At 34.9% G+C, this 27,126-nt stretch overlaps 1 protein-coding gene across 1 annotated transcript; it reads left to right on the top strand.

Moving 5' to 3' along the window:
- The first annotated feature begins 22,970 nt into the window (after positions 1-22,970).
- LOC136250686 (52 kDa repressor of the inhibitor of the protein kinase-like) lies at positions 22,971-26,435 on the top strand. The gene has a single exon (XM_066042913.1). It carries the CDS (start codon positions 23,660-23,662, stop codon positions 26,420-26,422), a length of 2,763 nt encoding a protein of 920 aa, XP_065898985.1. The 5' UTR covers positions 22,971-23,659; the 3' UTR covers positions 26,423-26,435.
- The last annotated feature ends 691 nt before the right edge of the window (positions 26,436-27,126 follow it).

Here is a 27,126-nt window from a genome sequence, read left to right as displayed (position 1 = left end):
CTATCAAAAGACCAGAGTGTGTAAAAAATAATTAATCAAAAGGTGTTATCAAAAAGTGCTGAAACTGTTAATAACAGGTAATTAAACAAAAAGGTGCTACAAAAAGGTCCTGAAACTGTCAATAAAAGTAATTAAACAGAAAGGTGCTACCAAAAAGTCCTGAAACTATTAATAACAAGTAATTGAACAAACAGGTGCAACCAAATGGTCCTGAAACTGTTAATTAAAAGTAATTAAACAAAAAGATGCTACCAAAAAGTCCTGAAACTGTTAATATAAGGTAATTAAACAAAAAGGTGCTATCAAAAAGTCCAGAGTGTGTAAAAAATAATAAATCAAAAGGTGCTATCAAAAAGTGCTGAAACTGTTAATAAAGGTAATTAAACAAAAGGTGCTACCAAAATGTCCTGAAACTGTTAATAACAGGTAATTAAACAAAAAGGTGCTACCAAAAGGTCCTGAAACTGTTAATAAAAGGTAATTAAACAAAAAGGTGCTACCAAAAAGTCCAGAAAATGTAAAAAATGAATAAAATGTCACTAGTGGGTGCCATTTCACATTGGGAAGTTGGCCCAATCTTGATTGCCCCCCAACTACACACGAACTTGGTCATAGATACAGGGAACAGCCAGTGGAGCACCACATGGCCCACACGCGGACTTGGTCAACGGCTTTGTTAGTGACTTGGCCTAGCTAACCTACCAGAAGAAAGCTGTTAGGATAAGGGAGGAAACTGGCTGCTCCTAGTCCAGGGATCGAACCCCTGATGCCAGTACCACCCGCAGGGTTTCCCAAGCGGTCTCCTTCAACCACTCTGGTCCATCAGCTAGCCACTGATGGAGTAGTATTTTATGTGCTATTTAAATACATAAAATTGAAGTTTAAAAAAATTTTTTTTTAATGTTCCCCACACTGGATCTGTACCATGGACCTCCTGGTGAGCAGCCCAATGCAGTAACCATTGAACAATTAGGACCACAATCGTAATGCACACCAATTAGTATATTTCTATCTCACGTGCTCTGTACATGTGTGTTATATTAAAGACTCAGACATTCATTTTGCATTGTACTAAAGCGATAAATAAATAATTTTTGTTTAATGCTAAACAATAATAATTATTAGTGTGAAGTATCAACAAGTTAAGAACAGTTATTAATATATATACCTTTGCGAAATGAGTGTACTTATCACAGGCTGATGCTTGTGCTATTACTTTATACTCTGCATGGTACTACTCTATGCGAAGACAATTTATTGCAAACACTTCTAGATGCTGAACAAATTATAACTAATTGTATGGACTATTAACATTTCAAGGATAGTCACGAAGGACTAAAGTAGTGGATTGGAAATGAGCAATGGTGCCATGGAAGAGTAGAATACTAGCTTGCTGTATGATTCTTTCATTATAGCTATATACCACATTCTTATTTACAATTTCTGTAAAGAAATAATAACTAAACAAGCAGGTGCTACCAAAAGGTCTTAAAACTGTTAATAAAAGGTAATTAATCAAAAAGGTGCTACCAAAAAGTCCTGAAACTATTAATAACAGGTAATTAAACAAAAAGGTGCTACCAAAAGGTTCCTAAACTGTTAATAAAAGGTAATTAAACAAAAAGGTGCTACCAAAAAGTCCTGAAACTGTTAATAACAGGTAATTAAACAAAAAGGTGCTAGCAAAAGGTCCTGAAACTGTTAATAACAGGTAATTAAACAAAAAGATGCTACCAAAAGGTCCTGAAACTGTTAATAAAAGTAATTAAACAAAAATGTGCTACCAAAAAGTCCTGAAACTATTAATAACAAGTAATTGAACAAACAGGTGCAACCAAATGGTCCTGAAACTGTTAATAAAAGGTAATTAAACAAAAAGATGCTACCAAAAAGTCCTGAAATAGTTAATATAAGGTAATTAAACAAAAGGTGCTACCAAAAAGTCCTGAAACTGTTAATAACAGGTAATTAAACAAAAAGGTGCTAGCAAAAGGTCCTGAAACTGTTAATAACAGGTAATTAAACAAAAAGATGCTACCAAATGGTCCTGAAACTGTTAATAAAAGTAATTAAACAAAAAGGTGCTACCAAAAAGTCCTGAAACTATTAATAACAAGTAATTGAACAAACAGGTGCAACCAAATGGTCCTGAAACTGTTAATAAAAGGTAATTAAACAAAAGGGTGCTACCAAAAGGTCCTGAAACTGTTAATAAAAGGCAATTAAACAATAAACAAAAAGGTGCAACCAAAAAGTCCTGAAACTGTTAATAAAAGGTAATTAAACAAAAGGTGCTACCAAAAAGTCCTGAAACTGTTAATATAAGGTAATAAAACAAAAAAGTGCTATTAGAAAAACCGGAGTGTGTAAAAAATAATTAATCAAAAGGTGCTATCAAAAAGTGCTGAAACTGTTAATAACAGGTAATTAAACAAAAAGGTGCTACCAAAAGGTCCTGAAACTGTTAATAAACGTAATTAAACAAAAAGGTGCTACCAAAAGGTCCTGAAACTGTTAATAAAAGGTAATTAAACAAAAAAGTGCTACCAAAAAGTCCAGAAAATGTAAAAAAAAAATAAAATGTCACTAGTGGGTGCCATTTCACATTGGGAAGTTGGCCCAATCCTGACTGCCCCCCAACTACACATGGACTTGGTCATAGATACAGGGAACAGCCAGTGGAGCACCACATGGCCCACACGCGGACTTGGTCATCGGCTTTGCTAGTGACTTGGCCTAGCTAACCTACCAGAAGAAAGCTGTTAGGATAAGGGAGGAAACTGGCTGCTCCTGGTCCGGGGATCGAACCCCTGATGCCAGCACCACCCGCAGGGTTTCCCAAGCGGTCTCCTTCAACCACTCTGGTCCATCAGCTAGCCACAGATGGAGTAGTATTTTATGTGCTATTTAAATACATAAAATTGAAGTTTAAAAAATTTTTTTTTTAATGTTCCCCACACTGGATCTGTACCATGGACCTCCTGGTGAGCAGCCCAATGCAGTAACCATTGAACAATTAGGACCACAATCGTAATGCACACCAATTAGTATATTTCTATCTCACGTGCTCTGTACATGTGTGTTATATTAAAGACTCAGACATTCATTTTGCATTGTACTAAAGGGATAAATAAATGATTTTTGTTTAATGCTAAACAATAATAATTATTAGTGTGAAGTATCAACAAGTTAAGAACAGTTATTAATATATATACCTTTGCGAAATGAGTGTACTTATCACAGGCTGATGCTTGTGCTATTACTGTATACTCTGCATGGTACTACTCTATGCGAAGACAATTTATTGCAAACACTTCTAGATGCTGAACAAATTATAACTAATTGTATGGACTATTAACATTTCAAGGATAGTCACGAAGGACTAAAGTAGTGGATTGGAAATGAGCAATGGTGCCATGGAACAGTAGAACACTAGCTTGCTGTATGATTCTTTCATTATAGCTATATACCACATTCTTATTTACAATTTCTGTAAAGAAATAATAACTAAACAAGCAGGTGCTACCAAAAGGTCTTTAAACTGTTAATAAAAGGTAATTAATCAAAAAGGAGCTACCAAAAAGTCCTGAAACTATTAATAACAGGTAATTAAACAAAAAGGTGCTACCAAAAGGTTCCTAAACTGTTAATAAAAGGTAATTAAACAAAAAGGTGCTACCAAAAAGTCCTGAAACTGTTAACAAAATGTAATTAAACAAAAAGGTGCTACCAAAAGGTCCTGAAACTGTTAATAAAAGGTAAGGCCAATGAAATTTGATTAGCAGTTTCGCGTCATCGCCCGCATGCTTTTGATACACCCGCATGGAATTTCATTATTGGTATTTCAGATTGAAATACTCTAATAGAGCAGTCACTTTTACTCTAATGGAGCAATGAGCTATACTCTAATGGAAAAATCACTTGTTATATGGATTAGTAACGTATTTTAGCTATTTAATGTACGAGTAATAAATGTAGACTCACTTTTTTGGCAGAAATCTTCATGTTTGGGATGTGTGTTGTGCCTTTTGGAAAATGATGAATAATGAATAATTACCGCCCGCCCGCATCAAATTTTCAAAAATCTGAGCGAGAAACTGGTAATCAAGTTTCATTGGCCTAATTAAACAAAATGGTGCTACCAAAAAGTCCAGAGAGTGTAAAAAATAATAATAATTAAACAAAAAGGTGTTATCAAAAAGTCTAGAGTGTGTAAAAAATATTAAGTAAACAAAAGGTGCTATCAAAAAGTGCTCAAACTGTTAATAAAAGGTAATTAAACAAAAGGAGCTACCAAAAAGTCCTGAAACTGTTAATAACAGGTAATTAAACAAAAAGGTGCTACCAAAAGTTCCTGAAACTGTTAATAAAAGGTAATTAAACAAAAAGGTGCTACCAAAAGGTCCTGAAACTGTTAATAAAAGGTAATTAAACAAAAAGGTGCTACCAAAAAGTCCAGAATGTAAAAAATAGTAATAATTAAACAAAAGGTGCTACCATAAAGTCCTGAAACTGTTAATAACAGGTAATTAAACAAAAAGGTGCTACCAAAAGGTCCTGAAACTGTTAATAAAAGGTAATTAAACAAAAAGGTGCTACCAAAAAGTCCAGAAAATGTAAAAAAAAAATAAAATGTCACTAGTGGGTGCCATTTCACATTGGGAAGTTGGCCCAATCCTGATTGCCCCCCAACTACACACGGACTTGGTCATAGATACAGAGAACAGCCAGTGGAGCACCACATGGCCCACACGCGGACTTGGTCATCGGCTTTGCTAGTGACTTGGCCTAGCTAACCTACCAGAAGAAAGCTGTTAGGATAAGGGAGGAAACTGGCTGCTCCTGGTCCGGGGATCGAACCCCTGATGCCAGCACCACCCGCAGGGTTTCCCAAGCGGTCTCCTTCAACCACTCTGGTCCATCAGCTAGGCACTGATGGAGTGGTATTTTATGTGCTATTTAAATACATAAAATTGAAGTTAAAAAAATTTTTTTTTTAAATGTTCCCCACACTGGATCTGTACCATGGACCTCCGGGTGAGCAGCCCAATGCAGTAACCATTGAACAATTAGGACCACAATTGTAATGCACACCAATTAGTATATTTCTATCCCACGTGCTCTGTACATGTGTGTTATATTAAATACTCAGACATTAATTTTGCATTGTACTAAAGGGATAAATAAATGATTTTTGTTTAATGCTAAACAATAATAATTATTAGTGTGAAGTATCAACAAGTTAAGAACAGTTATTAATATATATACCTTTGCGGAGTGAGTGAACTTATCACAGGCTGATGCTTGTGCTATTACTGTATACTCTGCATGGTACTACTCTATGCGAAGACAATTTATTGCAAACACTTCTAGATGCTAAACAAATTATAACTAATTGTATGGACTATTAACAATTCAAGGATAGTCACGAAGGACTAAAGTAGTGTATTGGAAATGAGCAATGGTGCCATGGAACAGTAGAACACTAGCTTGCTGTATGATTCTTTCATTATAGCTATAAACCACATTCTAATCTACAATTTCTGTAAAGAAATAATAACTAAGAAAGCAGGTGCTACCAAAAAGTCCTGAAACTGTTAATAAAAGTTAATTAAACAAAAAGGTGCTACCAAAAAGTCCTGAAATTATTAATAACAGGTAATTAAACAAAAGGGTGCTTACAAAAGGTCCTGAAACTGTTAATAAAAGGCAATTAAACAAAAAGGTGCAACTAAAAAGTCCTGAAACTGTTAATCAAAGGTAATTAAACAAAAGGTGCTACCATGAAGTCCTGAAACTGTTAATATAAGGTAATAAAACAAAAAGGTGCTACCAAAAGGTCCTGAAACTGTTAATAAAAGGTAATTGAACAAAAAGGTGCTACCTAATGGTCCTGAAACTGTTAATAAAAGGTAATTAAACAAAAAGGTGCTACCAAAAAGTCCAGAGAGTAAAAAATAATAATAACTAAACAAAAGGTGCTACCAAAAAGTCCTGAAACTGTTAATAACAGGTAATTAAACAAAAAGGTGCTACCAAAAGGTCCTGAAACTGTTAATAAAAGGTAATTAAACAAAAAGGTGCTACCAAAAGGTCCTGAAACTGTTAATAAAAGGTAATAAAACAAAAAAGTGCTATCAAAAAGAACAGAGTGTGTAAAAAATAATTAATCAAAAGTTGCTATCAAAAAGTGCTGAAACTGTTAATAAAAGGTAATTAAACAAAAAGGTGGTACTAAAAAGTCCTGAAACTGTTAATAACAGGTAATTAAACAAAAAGGTGCTACCAAAAGGTTCTGAAACTGTTAATAAAAGTAATTAAACAAAAAGGTGCTACCAAAAAGTCCTGAAACTATTAATAACAAGTAATTGAACAAACAGGAGTAACCAAATGGTCCTGAAACTGTTAATAAAAGGTAATTAAACAAAAAGGTGCTACCAAAAGGTCCTGAAACTGTTAATAAAAGGCAATTAAACAAAAAGGTGCTACCAAAAAGTCCAGAGTGTAAAAAGTAATGATAATTAAACAAAAGGTGCTACCAAAAAGTCCTGAAACTGTTAATAACAGGTAATTAAACAAAAAGGTGCTACCAAAAGGTCCTGAAACTGTTAATAAAAGGCAATTAAACAAAAAGGTGCTACCAAAAAGTCCAGAGTGTAAAAAGTAATGATAATTAAACAAAAGGTGCTACCAAAAAGTCCTGAAACTGTTAATAACAGGTAATTAAACAAAAAGGTGCTACAAAAAGGTCCTGAAACTGTCAATAAAAGTAATTAAACAGAAAGGTGCTACCAAAAAGTCCTGAAACTATTAATAACAAGTAATTGAACAAACAGGTGCAACCAAATGGTCCTGAAACTGTTAATTAAAAGTAATTAAACAAAAAGATGCTACCAAAAAGTCCTGAAACTGTTAATATAAGGTAATTAAACAAAAAGGTGCTATCAAAAAGTCCAGAGTGTGTAAAAAATAATAAATCAAAAGGTGCTATCAAAAAGTGCTGAAACTGTTAATAAAGGTAATTAAACAAAAGGTGCTACCAAAATGTCCTGAAACTGTTAATAACAGGTAATTAAACAAAAAGGTGCTACCAAAAGGTCCTGAAACTGTTAATAAAAGGTAATTAAACAAAAAGGTGCTACCAAAAAGTCCAGAAAATGTAAAAAATGAATAAAATGTCACTAGTGGGTGCCATTTCACATTGGGAAGTTGGCCCAATCTTGATTGCCCCCCAACTACACACGAACTTGGTCATAGATACAGGGAACAGCCAGTGGAGCACCACATGGCCCACACGCGGACTTGGTCAACGGCTTTGTTAGTGACTTGGCCTAGCTAACCTACCAGAAGAAAGCTGTTAGGATAAGGGAGGAAACTGGCTGCTCCTAGTCCAGGGATCGAACCCCTGATGCCAGTACCACCCGCAGGGTTTCCCAAGCGGTCTCCTTCAACCTTCTGGTCCATCAGCTAGCCACTGATGGAGTAGTATTTTATGTGCTATTTAAATACATAAAATTGAAGTTTAAAAAAATTTTTTTTTAATGTTCCCCACACTGGATCTGTACCATGGACCTCCTGGTGAGCAGCCCAATGCAGTAACCATTGAACAATTAGGACCACAATCGTAATGCACACCAATTAGTATATTTCTATCTCACGTGCTCTGTACATGTGTGTTATATTAAAGACTCAGACATTCATTTTGCATTGTACTAAAGCGATAAATAAATAATTTTTGTTTAATGCTAAACAATAATAATTATTAGTGTGAAGTATCAACAAGTTAAGAACAGTTATTAATATATATACCTTTGCGAAATGAGTGTACTTATCACAGGCTGATGCTTGTGCTATTACTTTATACTCTGCATGGTACTACTCTATGCGAAGACAATTTATTGCAAACACTTCTAGATGCTGAACAAATTATAACTAATTGTATGGACTATTAACATTTCAAGGATAGTCACGAAGGACTAAAGTAGTGGATTGGAAATGAGCAATGGTGCCATGGAAGAGTAGAATACTAGCTTGCTGTATGATTCTTTCATTATAGCTATATACCACATTCTTATTTACAATTTCTGTAAAGAAATAATAACTAAACAAGCAGGTGCTACCAAAAGGTCTTAAAACTGTTAATAAAAGGTAATTAATCAAAAAGGTGCTACCAAAAAGTCCTGAAACTATTAATAACAGGTAATTAAACAAAAAGGTGCTACCAAAAGGTTCCTAAACTGTTAATAAAAGGTAATTAAACAAAAAGGTGCTACCAAAAAGTCCTGAAACTGTTAATAACAGGTAATTAAACAAAAAGGTGCTAGCAAAAGGTCCTGAAACTGTTAATAACAGGTAATTAAACAAAAAGATGCTACCAAAAGGTCCTGAAACTGTTAATAAAAGTAATTAAACAAAAATGTGCTACCAAAAAGTCCTGAAACTATTAATAACAAGTAATTGAACAAACAGGTGCAACCAAATGGTCCTGAAACTGTTAATAAAAGGTAATTAAACAAAAAGATGCTACCAAAAAGTCCTGAAATAGTTAATATAAGGTAATTAAACAAAAGGTGCTACCAAAAAGTCCTGAAACTGTTAATAACAGGTAATTAAACAAAAAGGTGCTAGCAAAAGGTCCTGAAACTGTTAATAACAGGTAATTAAACAAAAAGATGCTACCAAATGGTCCTGAAACTGTTAATAAAAGTAATTAAACAAAAAGGTGCTACCAAAAAGTCCTGAAACTATTAATAACAAGTAATTGAACAAACAGGTGCAACCAAATGGTCCTGAAACTGTTAATAAAAGGTAATTAAACAAAAGGGTGCTACCAAAAGGTCCTGAAACTGTTAATAAAAGGCAATTAAACAATAAACAAAAAGGTGCAACCAAAAAGTCCTGAAACTGTTAATAAAAGGTAATTAAACAAAAGGTGCTACCAAAAAGTCCTGAAACTGTTAATATAAGGTAATAAAACAAAAAAGTGCTATCAGAAAAACCGGAGTGTGTAAAAAATAATTAATCAAAAGGTGCTATCAAAAAGTGCTGAAACTGTTAATAACAGGTAATTAAACAAAAAGGTGCTACCAAAAGGTCCTGAAACTGTTAATAAACGTAATTAAACAAAAAGGTGCTACCAAAAGGTCCTGAAACTGTTAATAAAAGGTAATTAAACAAAAAAGTGCTACCAAAAAGTCCAGAAAATGTAAAAAAAAAATAAAATGTCACTAGTGGGTGCCATTTCACATTGGGAAGTTGGCCCAATCCTGACTGCCCCCCAACTACACATGGACTTGGTCATAGATACAGGGAACAGCCAGTGGAGCACCACATGGCCCACACGCGGACTTGGTCATCGGCTTTGCTAGTGACTTGGCCTAGCTAACCTACCAGAAGAAAGCTGTTAGGATAAGGGAGGAAACTGGCTGCTCCTGGTCCGGGGATCGAACCCCTGATGCCAGCACCACCCGCAGGGTTTCCCAAGCGGTCTCCTTCAACCACTCTGGTCCATCAGCTAGCCACAGATGGAGTAGTATTTTATGTGCTATTTAAATACATAAAATTGAAGTTTAAAAAATTTTTTTTTTAATGTTCCCCACACTGGATCTGTACCATGGACCTCCTGGTGAGCAGCCCAATGCAGTAACCATTGAACAATTAGGACCACAATCGTAATGCACACCAATTAGTATATTTCTATCTCACGTGCTCTGTACATGTGTGTTATATTAAAGACTCAGACATTCATTTTGCATTGTACTAAAGGGATAAATAAATGATTTTTGTTTAATGCTAAACAATAATAATTATTAGTGTGAAGTATCAACAAGTTAAGAACAGTTATTAATATATATACCTTTGCGAAATGAGTGTACTTATCACAGGCTGATGCTTGTGCTATTACTGTATACTCTGCATGGTACTACTCTATGCGAAGACAATTTATTGCAAACACTTCTAGATGCTGAACAAATTATAACTAATTGTATGGACTATTAACATTTCAAGGATAGTCACGAAGGACTAAAGTAGTGGATTGGAAATGAGCAATGGTGCCATGGAACAGTAGAACACTAGCTTGCTGTATGATTCTTTCATTATAGCTATATACCACATTCTTATTTACAATTTCTGTAAAGAAATAATAACTAAACAAGCAGGTGCTACCAAAAGGTCTTTAAACTGTTAATAAAAGGTAATTAATCAAAAAGGAGCTACCAAAAAGTCCTGAAACTATTAATAACAGGTAATTAAACAAAATGGTGCTACCAAAAGGTTCCTAAACTGTTAATAAAAGGTAATTAAACAAAAAGGTGCTACCAAAAAGTCCTGAAACTGTTAACAAAATGTAATTAAACAAAAAGGTGCTACCAAAAGGTCCTGAAACTGTTAATAAAAGGTAAGGCCAATGAAATTTGATTAGCAGTTTCGCGTCATCGCCCGCATGCTTTTGATACACCCGCATGGAATTTCATTATTGGTATTTCAGATTGAAATACTCTAATAGAGCAGTCACTTTTACTCTAATGGAGCAATGAGCTATACTCTAATGGAAAAATCACTTGTTATATGGATTAGTAACGTATTTTAGCTATTTAATGTACGAGTAATAAATGTAGACTCACTTTTTTGGCAGAAATCTTCATGTTTGGGATGTGTGTTGTGCCTTTTGGAAAATGATGAATAATGAATAATTACCGCCCGCCCGCATCAAATTTTCAAAAATCTGAGCGAGAAACTGGTAATCAAGTTTCATTGGCCTAATTAAACAAAATGGTGCTACCAAAAAGTCCAGAGAGTGTAAAAAATAATAATAATTAAACAAAAAGGTGTTATCAAAAAGTCTAGAGTGTGTAAAAAATATTAAGTAAACAAAAGGTGCTATCAAAAAGTGCTCAAACTGTTAATAAAAGGTAATTAAACAAAAGGAGCTACCAAAAAGTCCTGAAACTGTTAATAACAGGTAATTAAACAAAAAGGTGCTACCAAAAGTTCCTGAAACTGTTAATAAAAGGTAATTAAACAAAAAGGTGCTACCAAAAGGTCCTGAAACTGTTAATAAAAGGTAATTAAACAAAAAGGTGCTACCAAAAAGTCCAGAATGTAAAAAATAGTAATAATTAAACAAAAGGTGCTACCATAAAGTCCTGAAACTGTTAATAACAGGTAATTAAACAAAAAGGTGCTACCAAAAGGTCCTGAAACTGTTAATAAAAGGTAATTAAACAAAAAGGTGCTACCAAAAAGTCCAGAAAATGTAAAAAAAAAATAAAATGTCACTAGTGGGTGCCATTTCACATTGGGAAGTTGGCCCAATCCTGATTGCCCCCCAACTACACACGGACTTGGTCATAGATACAGAGAACAGCCAGTGGAGCACCACATGGCCCACACGCGGACTTGGTCATCGGCTTTGCTAGTGACTTGGCCTAGCTAACCTACCAGAAGAAAGCTGTTAGGATAAGGGAGGAAACTGGCTGCTCCTGGTCCGGGGATCGAACCCCTGATGCCAGCACCACCCGCAGGGTTTCCCAAGCGGTCTCCTTCAACCACTCTGGTCCATCAGCTAGGCACTGATGGAGTGGTATTTTATGTGCTATTTAAATACATAAAATTGAAGTTAAAAAAATTTTTTTTTTAAATGTTCCCCACACTGGATCTGTACCATGGACCTCCGGGTGAGCAGCCCAATGCAGTAACCATTGAACAATTAGGACCACAATTGTAATGCACACCAATTAGTATATTTCTATCCCACGTGCTCTGTACATGTGTGTTATATTAAATACTCAGACATTAATTTTGCATTGTACTAAAGGGATAAATAAATGATTTTTGTTTAATGCTAAACAATAATAATTATTAGTGTGAAGTATCAACAAGTTAAGAACAGTTATTAATATATATACCTTTGCGGAGTGAGTGAACTTATCACAGGCTGATGCTTGTGCTATTACTGTATACTCTGCATGGTACTACTCTATGCGAAGACAATTTATTGCAAACACTTCTAGATGCTAAACAAATTATAACTAATTGTATGGACTATTAACAATTCAAGGATAGTCACGAAGGACTAAAGTAGTGTATTGGAAATGAGCAATGGTGCCATGGAACAGTAGAACACTAGCTTGCTGTATGATTCTTTCATTATAGCTATAAACCACATTCTAATCTACAATTTCTGTAAAGAAATAATAACTAAGAAAGCAGGTGCTACCAAAAAGTCCTGAAACTGTTAATAAAAGTTAATTAAACAAAAAGGTGCTACCAAAAAGTCCTGAAATTATTAATAACAGGTAATTAAACAAAAGGGTGCTTACAAAAGGTCCTGAAACTGTTAATAAAAGGCAATTAAACAAAAAGGTGCAACTAAAAAGTCCTGAAACTGTTAATCAAAGGTAATTAAACAAAAGGTGCTACCATGAAGTCCTGAAACTGTTAATATAAGGTAATAAAACAAAAAGGTGCTACCAAAAGGTCCTGAAACTGTTAATAAAAGGTAATTGAACAAAAAGGTGCTACCTAATGGTCCTGAAACTGTTAATAAAAGGTAATTAAACAAAAAGGTGCTACCAAAAAGTCCAGAGAGTAAAAAATAATAATAACTAAACAAAAGGTGCTACCAAAAAGTCCTGAAACTGTTAATAACAGGTAATTAAACAAAAAGGTGCTACCAAAAGGTCCTGAAACTGTTAATAAAAGGTAATTAAACAAAAAGGTGCTACCAAAAGGTCCTGAAACTGTTAATAAAAGGTAATAAAACAAAAAAGTGCTATCAAAAAGAACAGAGTGTGTAAAAAATAATTAATCAAAAGTTGCTATCAAAAAGTGCTGAAACTGTTAATAAAAGGTAATTAAACAAAAAGGTGGTACTAAAAAGTCCTGAAACTGTTAATAACAGGTAATTAAACAAAAAGGTGCTACCAAAAGGTTCTGAAACTGTTAATAAAAGTAATTAAACAAAAAGGTGCTACCAAAAAGTCCTGAAACTATTAATAACAAGTAATTGAACAAACAGGAGTAACCAAATGGTCCTGAAACTGTTAATAAAAGGTAATTAAACAAAAAGGTGCTACCAAAAGGTCCTGAAACTGTTAATAAAAGGCAATTAAACAAAAAGGTGCTACCAAAAAGTCCAGAGTGTAAAAAGTAATGATAATTAAACAAAAGGTGCTACCAAAAAGTCCTGAAACTGTTAATAACAGGTAATTAAACAAAAAGGTGCTACCAAAAGGTCCTGAAACTGTTAATAAAAGGTAATTAAACAAAAAGGTGCTACCAAAAAGTCCTGAAAATATTAATAACAGGTAATTGAACAAAAAGGTTAGCGCTACCAAATGGTCCTGAAACTTTTAATAAAAGGTAATTAAACAAAAAGGTGCTACCAAAAAGTCAAGAGTGTAAAAAGTAATAATAATTAAACAAAAGGTGCTACCAAAAAGTCCTGAAACTGTTAATAACAGGTAATTAAACAAAAAGGTGCTACCAAAAGGTCCTGAAACTGTTAATAAAAGGTAATTAAACAAAAAGGTGCTAGCAAAAAATCCAGAAAATGTAAAAAAAAATAAAATGTCACTAGTGGGTGCCATTTCACATTGGGAAGTTGGCCCAATCCTGATTGCCCCCCAACTACACACGGACTTGGTCATAGATACAGGGAACAGCCAGTGGAGCACCACATGGCCCACACGCGGACTTGGTCATCGGCTTTGCTAGTGACTTGGCCTAGCTAACCTACCAGAAGAAAGCTGTTAGGATGGAGGAGGAAACTGGCTGCTCCTGGTCCGGGGATAGAGCCCCTGATGCCAGCACCACCCGCAGGGTTTCCCAAGCGGTCTCCTTCAACCACTCTGGTCCATCAGCTAGGCACTGATGGAGTAGTATTTTATGTGCTATTTAAATACATAAAATTGAAGTTAAAAAAAATTAAATATTCCCCACACTGGATCTGTACCATGGACCTCCGGGTGAGCAGCCCAATGCAGTAACCATTGAACAATTAGGACCACAATTGTAATGCACACCAATTAGTATATTTTTATCCCACGTGCTCTGTACATGTGTGTTATATTAAAGACTCAGACATTAATTTTGCATTGTACTAAAGGGATAAATAAATTATTTTTGTTTAATGCTAATCAATAATAATTATTAGTGTGAAGTATCAACAAGTTAAGAACAGTTATCAATATATATACCTTTGCGGAGTGAGTGTACTTATCACAGGCTGATGCTTGTGCTATTTCTGTATACTCTGCATGGTACTACTCTATGCGAAGACAATTTATTGCAAACACTTCTAGATGCTGAACAAATTATAACTAATTGTATGGACTATTAACAATTCAAGGATAGTCACGAAGGACTAAAGTAGTGAATTGGAAATGAGTAATGGTGCCATGGAACAGTAGAACACTAGCTTGCTGTATGATTCTTTCATTATAGCTATATACCACATTCTTATCTACAATTTCTGTAAAGAAATAATAACTAAGAAAGCAGGTGCTACCAAAAAGTCCTGAAACTGTTAATAAAAGGCAATTAAACAAAAAGGTGCACCCAAAAAGTCCTGAAACTGTTAATAAAAGGTAATTAAACAAAAGGTGCTACCAAAAGTCCTGAAACTGTTAATATAAGGTAATAAAACAAAAAAGTGCTATCAAAAAGACCAGTGTGTAAAAAATAATTAATCAAAAGTTGCTATCAAAAAGTGCTGAAACTGTTAATAAAAGGTAATTAAACAAAAAGGTGCTACCAAAAAGTCCTGAAACTGTTAATAACAGGTAATTAAACAAAAAGGTGCTACCAAAAGGTCCTGAAACTGTTAATAAAAGTAATTAAACAAAAAGGTGCTACCATAAAGTCCTGAAACTATTAATAACAAGTAATTGAACAAACAGGTGCAACTAAATGGTCCTTAAACTGTTAATAAAAGGTAATTAAACAAAAAGGTGCTACCAAAAGGTCCTGAAACTGTTAATAAAAGGCAATTAAACAAAAAGGTGCTACAAAAAAGTCCTTAAAATATTAATAACAGGTAATTGAACAAAAAGGTTAGCGCTACCAAATGGTCCTGAAACTGTTAATAAAAGGTAATTAAACAAAAAGGTGCTACCAAAAAGTCCAGAGTGTAAAAAATAATAATAATTAAACAAAAGGTGCTACCAAAAAGTCCTGAAACTGTTAATAACAGGTAATTAAACAAAAAGGTGCTACCAAAAGGTCCTGAAACTGTTAATAAAAGGTAATTAAACAAAAAGGTGCTAGCAAAAAATCCAGAAAATGTAAAAAAAAATAAAATGTCACTAGTGGTTGCCATTTCACATTGGGAAGTTGGCCCAATCCTGATTGCTCATCAACTACACACGGACTTGGTCATAGATACAGGGAACAGCCAGTGGAGCACCACATGGCCCACACGCGGACTTGGTCATCGGCTTTGCTAGTGACTTGGCCTAGCTAACCTACCAGAAGAAAGCTGTTAGGATGGGGGAGGAAACTGGCTGCTCCTGGTCCGGGGATAGAACCCCTGATGCCAGCACCACCCGCAGGGTTTCCCAAGCGGTCTCCTTCAACCACTCTGGTCCATCAGCTACGCACTGATGGAGTAGTATTTTATGTGCTATTTAAATACATAAAATTGAAGTTAAAAAAAATTAAATATTCCCCACACTGGATCTGTACCATGGACCTCCGGGTGAGCAGCCCAATGCAGTAACCATTGAACAATTAGGACCACAATTGTAATGCACACCAATTAGTATATTTCTATCCCACGTGCTCTGTACATGTGTGTTATATTAAAGACTCAGACATTAATTTTGCATTGTACTAAAGGGATAAATAAATTATTTTTGTTTAATGCTAAACAATAATAATTATTAGTGTGAAGTATCAACAAGTTAAGAACAGTTATTAATATATATACCTTTGCGGAGTGAGTGTACTTATCACTGGCTGATGCTTGTGCTATTACTGTATACTCTGCATGGTACTACTCTATGCGAAGACAATTTATTGCAAACACTTCTAGATGCTGAACAAATTATAACTAATTGTATGGACTATTAACAATTCAAGGATAGTCACGAAGGACTAAAGTAGTGTATTGGAAATGAGCAATGGTGCCATGGAACAGTAGAACACTAGCTTGCTGTATTTTTTTTCATTATAGCTATATACCACATTCTTATTTACAATTTCTGTAAAGAAATGACTAAAAAAGACGGTCTTACCAAAACGACCAGAGTGTAAAAAATAATGATAATTAACGAAAAGGTGAAACCAAAAAGTCCTGAAACTGTTAATAAAAGGTAATTAAACAAAAAGGTTGTACCAAAATGTCCTGAAATTATTAATAACAGGTAATTAAACAAAAGGGTGCTAAGAAAAGGTCCTGAAACTGTTAATAAAAAGTAATTAAACAAAAAGGTGCTACCAAAAAGTCCTAAAACTGTTAATAAAAGGTAATTAAACAAAAGGTGCTACCAAAAAGTCCTGAAACTGTTAATATAAGTTAATTAAACAAAAAAGTGCTAACAAAAAGTCCAGAGTGTGTAAAAAATAATTAATCGAAAGGTGCTATCAAAAAGTGCTGAAACTGTTAATAAAAGGTAATTAAACAAAAAGGTGCTACCAAAAAGTCTAGAAAATGTAAAAAAAAATAAAATGTCACTAGTGGGTGCCATTTCACATAGGGAAGTTGGCCCAATCCTTATTGCCCCCCAACTACGCACGGACTTGGTCATGGTTGCAGGGAGCAGCCGGTGGAGCACCGCATGGCCCACATGCGGACTTGGTCATCGGCTTTGCTAGTGACTTGGCCTAGCTAACCTACCAGAAGAAAGCCGTTTGGATAAGGGAGGAAACTGGCTGCTCCTAGTCCGGGGATCGAACCCCTGATGCCAGCACCACCCGTAGGGTTTCCCAAGCGGTCTCCTTCAACCATTCTGGTCCATCAGCTAGGCACTGATGGAGTAGTATTTTATGTGCTATTTAAATACATAAAATTGAAGTTAAAAAAAAATTTTTTTAAATGTTCCCCACACTGGATCTGTACCATGGACCTGCAGGTGAGCAGCCCAATGCAGTAACCATTGAACAATTATTACCACAATTGTAATGCACACCAATTAGTATATTTCTATCCCACGTGCTCTGTACATGTGTGTTATATTAAAGACTCAGACATTATTTTTGCATTGTACTAAAGGGATAAATAAATGATTTTTGTTTAATGCTAAACAATAATAATTATTAGTGTGAAGTATCAACAAGTTAAGAACAGTTATTAATATATATACCTTTGCGGAGTGAGTGTACTTATCACAGGCTGATGCTTGTGCTATTACTGTATACTCTGCATGGTACTACTCTATGCGAAGACAATTTATTGCAAACACTTCTAGATGCTAAACAAATTATAACTAATTGTATGGACTATTAACAATTCAAGGATAGTCACGAAGGACTAAAGTAGTGAATTGGAAATGAGCAATGGTGCCATGGAACAGTAGAACACTAGCTTGATGTATGATTCTTTCATTATAGCTATATACCACATTCTTATCTACAATTTCTGTAAAGAAATAATAACTAAGAAAGCAGGTGTTACCAAAAATTTCTGAAACTGTTAATAAAAGGTAATTAAACAAAAAGGTGCTACCAAAAAGTCCTGAAATTATTAATAACAGGTAATTAATCAAAAGGGTGCTACCAAAAGGTCCTGAAACTGTTAATAAAAGGCAATTAAACAAAAGGTGCAACCAAAAAGTCCTGAAACTGTTAATAAAAGTAATTAAACAAAAAGGTGCTACCAAAAAGTCCTGAAACTGTTAATAACAGGTAATTAAGCAAAAAGGTGCTACCAAAAGGTCCTGAAACTGTTAATAAAAGTAATTAAACAAAAAGGTGCTACCAAAAAGTCCTGAAACTATTAATAACAAGTAATTGAACAAACAGGTGCAACCAAATGGTCCTGAAACTGTTAATAAAAGGCAATTAAACAAAAAGGTGCTACCAAAAGGTCCTGAAACTGTTAATAAAAGGCAATTAAACAAAAGGTGCTACCAAAAAGTCCTGAAAATATTAATAACAGGTAATTGAACAAAAAGGTTAGCGCTACCAAATGGTCCTGAAACTGTTAATAAAAGGTAATTAAGCAAAAAGGTGCTACCAAAAAGTCCAGAGTGTAAAAAATAATAATTAAACAAAAGGTGCTACCAAAAAGTCCTGAAACTGTTAATAACAGGTAATTAAACAAAAAGGTGCTACCAAAAGGTCCTGAAACTGTTAATAAAAGGTAATTAAACAAAAAGGTGCTACCATAAAGTCCAGAAAATGTAAAAAAAAATAAAATGTCACTAGTGGGTGCCATTTCACATTGGGAAGTTGGCCCAATCCTGATTGCCCCCCAACTACACACGGGCTTGGTCATAGATGCAGGGAACAGCCAGTGGAGCACCACATGGCCCACACGCGGACTTGGTCATCGGCTTTGCTAGTGACTTGGCCTAGCTAACCTACCAGAAGAAAGCTGTTAGGATGGGGGAGGAAACTGGCTGCTCCTAGTTCGGGGATCGAACCCCTGATGCCAGCACCACCCGCAGGGTTTCCCAAGCGGTCTCCTTCAACCACTCTGGTCCATCAGCTAGGCACTGATGGAGTGGTATTTTATGTGCTATTTAAATACATAAAATTGAAGTTAAAAAAATAATTTTTTTTAAATTTTCCCCACACTGGATCTGTACCATGGACCTCCGGGTGAGCAGCCCAATGCAGTAACCATTGAACAATTAGGACCACAATTGTAATGCACACCAATTAGTATATTTCTATCCCACGTGCTCTGTACATGTGTGTTATATTAAAGACTCAGACATTAATTTTGCATTGTACTAAAGGGATAAATAAATGATTTTTGTTTAATGCTAAACAATAATAATTATTAGTGTGAAGTATCAACAAGTTAAGAACAGTTATTAATATATATACCTTTGCGGAGTGAGTGAACTTATCACAGGCTGATGCTTGTGCTATTACTGTATACTCTGCATGGTACTACTCTATGCGAAGACAATTTATTGCAAACACTTCTAGATGCTAAACAAATTATAACTAATTGTATGGACTATTAACAATTCAAGGATAGTCACGAAGGACTAAAGTAGTGTATTGGAAATGAGCAATGGTGCCATGGAACAGTAGAACACTAGCTTGCTGTATGATTCTTTCATTATAGCTATAAACCACATTCTAATCTACAATTTCTGTAAAGAAATAATAACTAAGAAAGCAGGTGCTACCAAAAAGTCCTGAAACTGTTAATAAAAGTTAATTAAACAAAAAGGTGCTACCAAAAAGTCCTGAAATTATTAATAACAGGTAATTAAACAAAAGGGTGCTACCAAAAGGTCCTGAAACTGTTAATAAAAGGCAATTAAACAAAAAGGTGCAACCAAAAAGTCCTGAAACTGTTAATCAAAGGTAATTAAACAAAAGGTGCTACCATAAAGTCCTGAAACTGTTAATATATGGTAATAAAACAAAAAGGTGCTACCAAAAGGTCCTGAAACTGTTAACAAAAGGTAATTGAACAAAAAGGTGCTACCAAATGGTCCTGAAACTGTTAATAAAAGGTAATTAAACAAAAAGGTGCTACCAAAAAATCCAGAGAGTAAAAAATAATAATAATTAAACAAAAGGTGCTACCAAAAACTCCTGAAACTGTTAATAACAGGTAATTAAACAAAAAGGTGCTACCAAAAGGTCCTGAAACTGTTAATAAAAGGTAATTAAACAAAAAGGTGCTACCAAAAGGTCCTGAAACTGTTAATAAAAGGTAATTAAACAAAAAGGTGCTACCAAAAAGTCCTGAAAATATTAATAACAGTAATTGAAAAAAAAGGTTAGCGCTACCAAATGGTCCTGAAACTGTTAATAAAAGGTAATTAAACAAAAAGGTGCTACCAAAAAGTCCAGAGAGTAAAAAATAATAATAATACAAAAGGTGCTACCAAAAAGTCCTGAAACTGTTAATAAAAGGTAATTAAACAAAAAGGTGCTACCAAAAAGTCCAGAAAATGTAAAAATAAAATAAAATGTCACTAGAGGGTGCCATTTCACATTGGGAAGTTGGCCCAATCCTGATTGCCCCCCAACTACACACGGACTTGGTCATAGATACAGGGAACAGCCAGTGGAGCACCACATGGCCCACACGCGGACTTGGTCATCGGCTTTGCTAGTGACTTGGCCTAGCTAACCTACCAGAAGAAAGCTGTTAGGATAAGGGAGGAAACTGGCTGCTCCTAGTCCGGGGATCGAACCCCTGATGCCAGCACCACCCGCAGGGTTTCCCAAGCGGTCTCCTTCAACCACTCTGGTCCATCAACTAGGCACTGATGGAGTAGTATTTTATGTGCTATTTAAATACATAAAATTGAAGTTAAAAAAAAATTTTTTTTAAATGTTCCCCACACTGGATCTGTACCATGGACCTCTGCGTGAGCATCCCAATGCAGTAACCATTGAACAATTAGGACCACAATTGTAATGCACACCAATTAGTATATTTCTATCCCACGTGCTCTGTACATGTGTGTTATATTAAAGACTCAGACATTAAATTTGCATTGTACTAAAGGGATAAATAAATGATTTTTGTTTAATGCTAAACAATAATAATTATTAGTGTGAAGTATCAACAAGTTAAGAACAGTTATTAATATATATACCTTTGTGGAGTGAGTGTACTTATCACAGGCTGATGCTTGTGCTATTACTGTATACTCTGCATGGTACTACTCTATGCGAAGACAATTTATTGCAAACACTTCTAGATGCTGAACAAATTATAACTAATTGTATGGACTATTAACAATTCAAGGATAGTCACGAAGGACTAAAGTAGTGTATTGGAAATGAGCAATGGTGCCATGGAACAGTAGAACACTAGCTTGCTGTATGATTCTTTCATTATAGCTATATACCACATTCTTATCTACAATTTCTGTAAAGAAATAATAACTAAGAAAGCAGGTGCTACCAAATGGTCCTGAAACTGTTAATAAAAGGTAATTAAACAAAAAGATGCTACCAAAAAGTCCTGAAACTGTTAATATAAAGTAATTAAACAAAAAGGTGCTATCAAAAAGTCCAGTGTGTAAAAAATAATAAATCAAAAGGTGCTATCAAAAAGTGCTGAAACTGTTAATAAAAGGTAATTAAACAAAAGGTGCTACCAAAAAGTCCTGAAACTGTTAATAACAGGTAATTAAACAAAAAGGTGCTACCAAAAGGTCCTGAAACTGTTAATAAAAGGTAATTAAACAAAAAGGTGCTACCAAAAAGTCCTGAAACTATTAATAACAAGTAATTGAACAAACAGGTGCAACCAAATGGTCCTGAAACTGTTAATAAAAGGTAATTAAACAAAAAGGTGCTACCAAAAGGTCCTGAAACTGTTAATATAAGGTAATAAAACAAAAAGGTGCTACCAAAAGGTCCTGAAACTGTTAACAAAAGGTAATTGAACAAAAAGGTGCTACCAAATCGTCCTGAAACTGTTAATAAAAGGTAATAAAACAAAAAGGTGCTACCAAAAGGTCCTGAAACTGTTAATAAAAGGCAATTAAACAAAAAGGTGCTACCAAAAAGTCCTGAAAATATTAATAACAGGTAATTGAACAAAAAGGTTAGCGCTACCAAATGGTCCTGAAACTGTTAATAAAAGGTAATTAAACAAAAAGGTGCTACCAAAAAGTCCGGAGAGTAAAAAATAATAATAATTAAACAAAAGGTGATAACAAAAAGTCCTGAAACTGTTAATAACAGGTAATTAAACAAAAAGGTGCTACCAAATGGTCCTGAAACTGTTAATAAAAGGTAATTAAACAAAAAGGTGCTACCAAATGGTCCTGAAACTGTTAATAAAAGGTAATTAAACAAAAAGATGCTACCAAAAAGTCCTGAAACTGTTAATATAAGGTAATTAAACAAAAAGGTGCTATCAAAAAGTCCAGTGTGTAAAAAATAATAAATCAAAAGGTGCTATCAAAAAGTGCTGAAACTGTTAATAAAAGGTAATTATACAAAAGGTGCTACCAAAAAGTCCTGAAACTGTTAATAACAGGTAATTAAACAAAAGGTGCTACCAAAAGGTCCTGAAACTGTTAATAAAAGGTAATTAAACAAAAAGGTGCTACCAAAAGGTCCTGAAACTGTTAATAAAAGTAATTAAACAAAAAGGTGCTACCAAAAAGTCCTGAAACTATTAATAACAAGTAATTGAACAAACAGGTGCAACCAAATGGTCCTGAAACTGTTAATAAAAGGTAATTAAACAAAAAGGTGCTACCAAAAGGTCCTGAAACTGTTAATAAAAGGCAATTAAACAAAAAGGTGCTACCAAAAAGTCCTGAAAATATTAATAACAGGTAATTGAACAAAAAGGTTAGCGCTACCAAATGGTCCTGAAACTGTTAATGAAAGGTAATTAAACAAAAAGGTGCTACCAAAACGTCCAGAGAGTAAAAAATAATAATTAAACAAAAGGTGCTACCAAAAAGTCCTGAAACTGTTAATAAAAGGTAATTAAACAAAAAGGTGCTACCAAAAAGTCCTGAAATTATTAATAACAGGTAATTAATCAAAAGGGTGCTACCAAAAGGTCCTGAAACTGTTAATAAAAGGCAATTAAACAAAAAGGTGCAACCAAAAAGTCCTGAAACTGTTAATAAAAGGTAATTAAACAAAAGGTGCAACCAAAAAGTCCTGAAACTGTTAATAAAAGGTAATTAAACAAAAGGTGCTACCAAAAAGTCCTGAAACTGTTAATAACAGGTAATTAAACAAAAAGGTGCTACCAAAAGGTCCTGAAACTGTTAATAAAAGGTAATTAAACAAAAAGGTGCAGGGGCTGATCCAGGAATAAATGAAAGGGGGTGGCTGGCTTAGTTCACAAGCTTTACATGTGCAGTAAGGGTGTAGCTATACACTGGTGAGAGAGGTGACTGCAGACAGCGTGCGGAGCACGCTTAGCGAAGTGCGAAGCATGAGCTGTCTAGGGGGGTCTGGGGGCATGCCCCCCCAGGAAAATTTTTAAAATTAGGTGTTCAAAACATGCTATTTAGATCAAATTTTACTTAGTTTCAAAACTTTTGTTCTTATACAGTAACTGTTGGCTGCTACTGCTACTGCCCTAACTACACTATAGTGTACAGATACAATATCCTAAAAGGGTCCCTTTAGGATAAATTGTATCTGTACACTGTAGTGTAGTTAGAGCAGTAGCAGCTAAGAAAAGCAGTAGCAGCTAACAGTTACTGTATAAGAACAAAAGTTTTACCGTAGCCCCCTTCCCTCCACCCTGAATCCACCAAAGAATTAGATTGAATCTGGAAGTGATTTTGACTGAAAAGAACAATTGTATGTAGCTACTAGCTAGAATTTCAGACAGTGTACTAGCTGTTTAGAAGAAACACTGTAAAGCTAGCTACAGCATATAGTTTAAAAACTTGTTGGCAGCTGTGCTATTATGTCCATTTAACAACTGCAGCTGTAAATGAACAAAACCATAATAATAAATGTCCACCTGAAGGTTTTGCTTCAAATAAAGTGCACTGTTAGTGTAGATGCCATGTGCTAGTTTGTACAGATGTCCAGGTCTATTTTAGATTATTTTAGATCAAAAGTTATAGCCCAACAAGGACAGAATCCTCTAAGTGAAACCCTTACTACTGATGGAAGTAACAGTGACAGTGAAGTTGGGGAAGAAGGTTTGATTGACAATGAGACTGAGTCTGGAAGTGAAACTCCAGTCACAATCACTAATGAAAGTGGTATCAACAATGACAGTGATGGGAATGAATGTCAATCTCAGGGCATAAATGAAGAGACAGAGGCTACCCCTTCCACTACTGAAAGTATTAGAGTTAATGCGGATTTCATTGAAGCAGCTAACTGGCCAGATAATTTGACAGTGAGCCTTCAACAATCAACTGGTGAGCTTTGCCGTGAGGTTGCACCAGAAACTTTCCATGATAGTGATCCTGTTGAATTTAATAGCAATGGTGAGCCATCTTATCCTAACGTGAACTTTGTATCTAACTCAGAATCTAGTGATATTCTGCAAGTGGCCATTAGTAGATCAAGAATAATAAAAGATCATGAAAAATATGAATTGATTACTTCATCACAAAGCAATCTAAGGAGCACTGATTTTGACACAGTCTACTTCACTGTTTCTGGAGGAAGGAAAAGAAAACAGATAACTTTTCAATCTCGATGGCTTCAAGATTACAAATGGTTACGTTATGGTTTGGAGAATAGTCAAGGAGGATGGTGTTTGCCCTGCATTTTGTTTTTAACTGACAGTGAAAAGACACATCTCGGTGCATTTGTGTGTACGCCCTTCAAGAATTACAACAAATCCAAGGAGTTGATGGAGAGGCATGCCAAACATGCATATCATTTGAGAGCAGTAGATCATGCCTTTGAATTTACAAGAAGGTGGGCTAATCCTGAATCAAGAATCGATAGTCAGTTAATTGATAAAAGCTCTAAGAATTTTAAATTTAATACTGAAGTATTGCCAACAATTGCTGAGACAGTATTATTGTGTGCAAAGCAACGAATTTCTCTCCAAGGTCACAATCAGGATAAGGTGAACTTTACACAGGAGCCATTAAGAAATGAAGGAAATTTCATTGCCATACTTAGATTGCTGGCAAAGAACAATAAAGCACTGAGCGAACACTTAATACTTGGTCCAAAGAATGCAAAATATACCAGTAAGACCGTTCAAAACGAGATACTGGAAATAGCTGCTGACCAAATTCGTGCATTTTATCGAACCTGCATACAGAAGTGTCCACATTTTTCATTAATTGCTGATGAAGCTACATCTCATGGTAAGGAGATTTTGTCGGTTTGCTTAAGGTTCTTGGAAATTGATAATGAAAATTTTCGTGTGAAGCCAATAAAGCACGAAGTGTTACTTGACTTCCATTTTCTTCAGAGGATAACTGGGAAAAGCATTGCAGATGGCATCTTGCAAGTTTTACAAAAACATGAAATTGATGTTAAAAATTGCCGAGGGCAGGCATACGATACAACAGCTTCCATGAGCTCTTCAAATTCTGGTGTACAAGCACATATAAAGAATAATGCACCAGATGCAGAATTTCAAGGTTGCTGCCTGCATAGTTTGAATCTAGTAATATGCCATTCTTCAAAGGTTCAAGCTGTAAAAAATATGATTGATAACTGTCATCAGGCGTTCTTATACTTCCACAACTCTCCAAAGAGACAACGGTTTCTTGAACACATAATTCAGCGCTTGTGTCCATCTGCCAGGAAATCTAAGATAAATGGGCTGTGTAAAACAAGATGGGTTGAACGGCATAATACTTTCACCACAATTTTAGAATTGTATCCTTACCTTATTAAGACTTGGGAACATATTTGTTCACCTGCTGATGATGACAATGAAATTTATCCTGATGGAAATACTTGGAACTGGGATTCTGAATCTCGTAGCACTGCTAATGGTTTGAAGCACATTTTTACTAGCTTTGAGCACGTGGTTGCATTTTTGCTATCAAAAGAATTATTGGAGCCGATTAAACCAATTGCAGAATGTTTACAAGGTAGACTACAAGAGGTATACTTTGGTTTTAAAAAAGTTGATGAAGTCAAGGAGCATTACAAGCAACTTCGTGAAAATGTAAATGCTGAACATAATAGAATTTATCATAAAGCTCTAAATCTATGCAGGGATATTAGCAGCAGCGAAAGTATGCCCCGTGTTATAAGAGGCCGTCAAACTAGACCAAACCCTACAGTAAGCTCACCAACTGATTACTGGAGAGTGACAATTACCATTCCTTTGTTAGACTCAATTATAAGTGAATTGGAAGCCAGATTTTCTGTAGATACACGAGCACATTATGAACTGTGTGCATTGGTGCCCACTGTAATTACCACAAAAGACGAACATCAACTGTGTACCATCTTAAAATCTAAATGGAGTCATTTGCTACCAGCAGAAGATGACCTTGACAGTGAACTTGCTAGATGGAAAGCTCACTGCAATAAATTCCATGCCACTTTAAAGGAGAAGTCTATAACTCACTTGCTGAGTGAAGATGCAGATCCAATATTCTTCCCCAATATAAGAGAACTCCTGTGCATATTGGTAATACTTCCGATTGGAAGCACTGAAGCAGAAAGGACCTTTTCTTGTCTCAGGCAAATTCATTTGTGGTTGCGCACCACTATGACGGATGAAAGACTGGGCAACCTTGGGGTGTTAGCAATGCAAGGATTTAGCTTTCAACTGAATGTTGAACAAATATGTAAAGAGTTTGCAACTAAACATAGCAGAAAAATGTGTACAAGTAGTGTTTTATATGATTAGTATGAGCTGTTAATGCTTAATTTGCATGCCGTGATATATAGTTTAATCCAGGGTGGGTGGCTAGCCACCCCATCCACCCCCCCTGGATCAGCCCCTGAGGTGCTACCAAAAGGTCCTGAAACTGTTAATAACAGGTAATTAAACAAAAAGGTGCTACCAAAAGGTCCTGAAACTGTTAATAAAAGGTAATTAAACAAAAAGGTGCTACCAAAAGGTCCTGAAACTGTTAATAAAAGGTAATTAAACAAAAGGTGCTACCAAAAAGTCCTGAAACTGTTAATATAAGGTAATAAAACAAAAAGGTGCTACCAAAAGGTCCTGAAACTGTTAACAAAAGGTAATTGAACAAAAAGGTGCTACCAAATGGTCCTGAAACTGTTAATAAAAGGTAATTAAACAAAAAGGTGCTACCAAAAAGTACAGAGAGTAAAAAATAATAATAATTAAACAAAAGGTGCTACCAAAAACTCCTGAAACTGTTAATAACAGGTAATTAAACAAAAAGGTGCTACCAAAAGGTCCTGAAACTGTTAATAAAAGGTAATTAAACAAAAAGGTGCTACCAAAAAGTCCTGAAAATATTAATAACAGGTAATTCAACAAAAAGGTTAGCGCTACCAAATGGTCCTGAAACTGTTAATAAAAGGTAATTAAACAAAAAGGTGCTACCAAAAAGTCCAGAGAGTAAAAAATAATAATAATAC

Source organism: Dysidea avara, chromosome 3 (assembly GCF_963678975.1).
Source record: "Dysidea avara chromosome 3, odDysAvar1.4, whole genome shotgun sequence".
Classification (NCBI taxonomy): domain Eukaryota; kingdom Metazoa; phylum Porifera; class Demospongiae; order Dictyoceratida; family Dysideidae; genus Dysidea; species Dysidea avara.
This window is presented reverse-complemented; position numbering and strand designations above follow the sequence as displayed.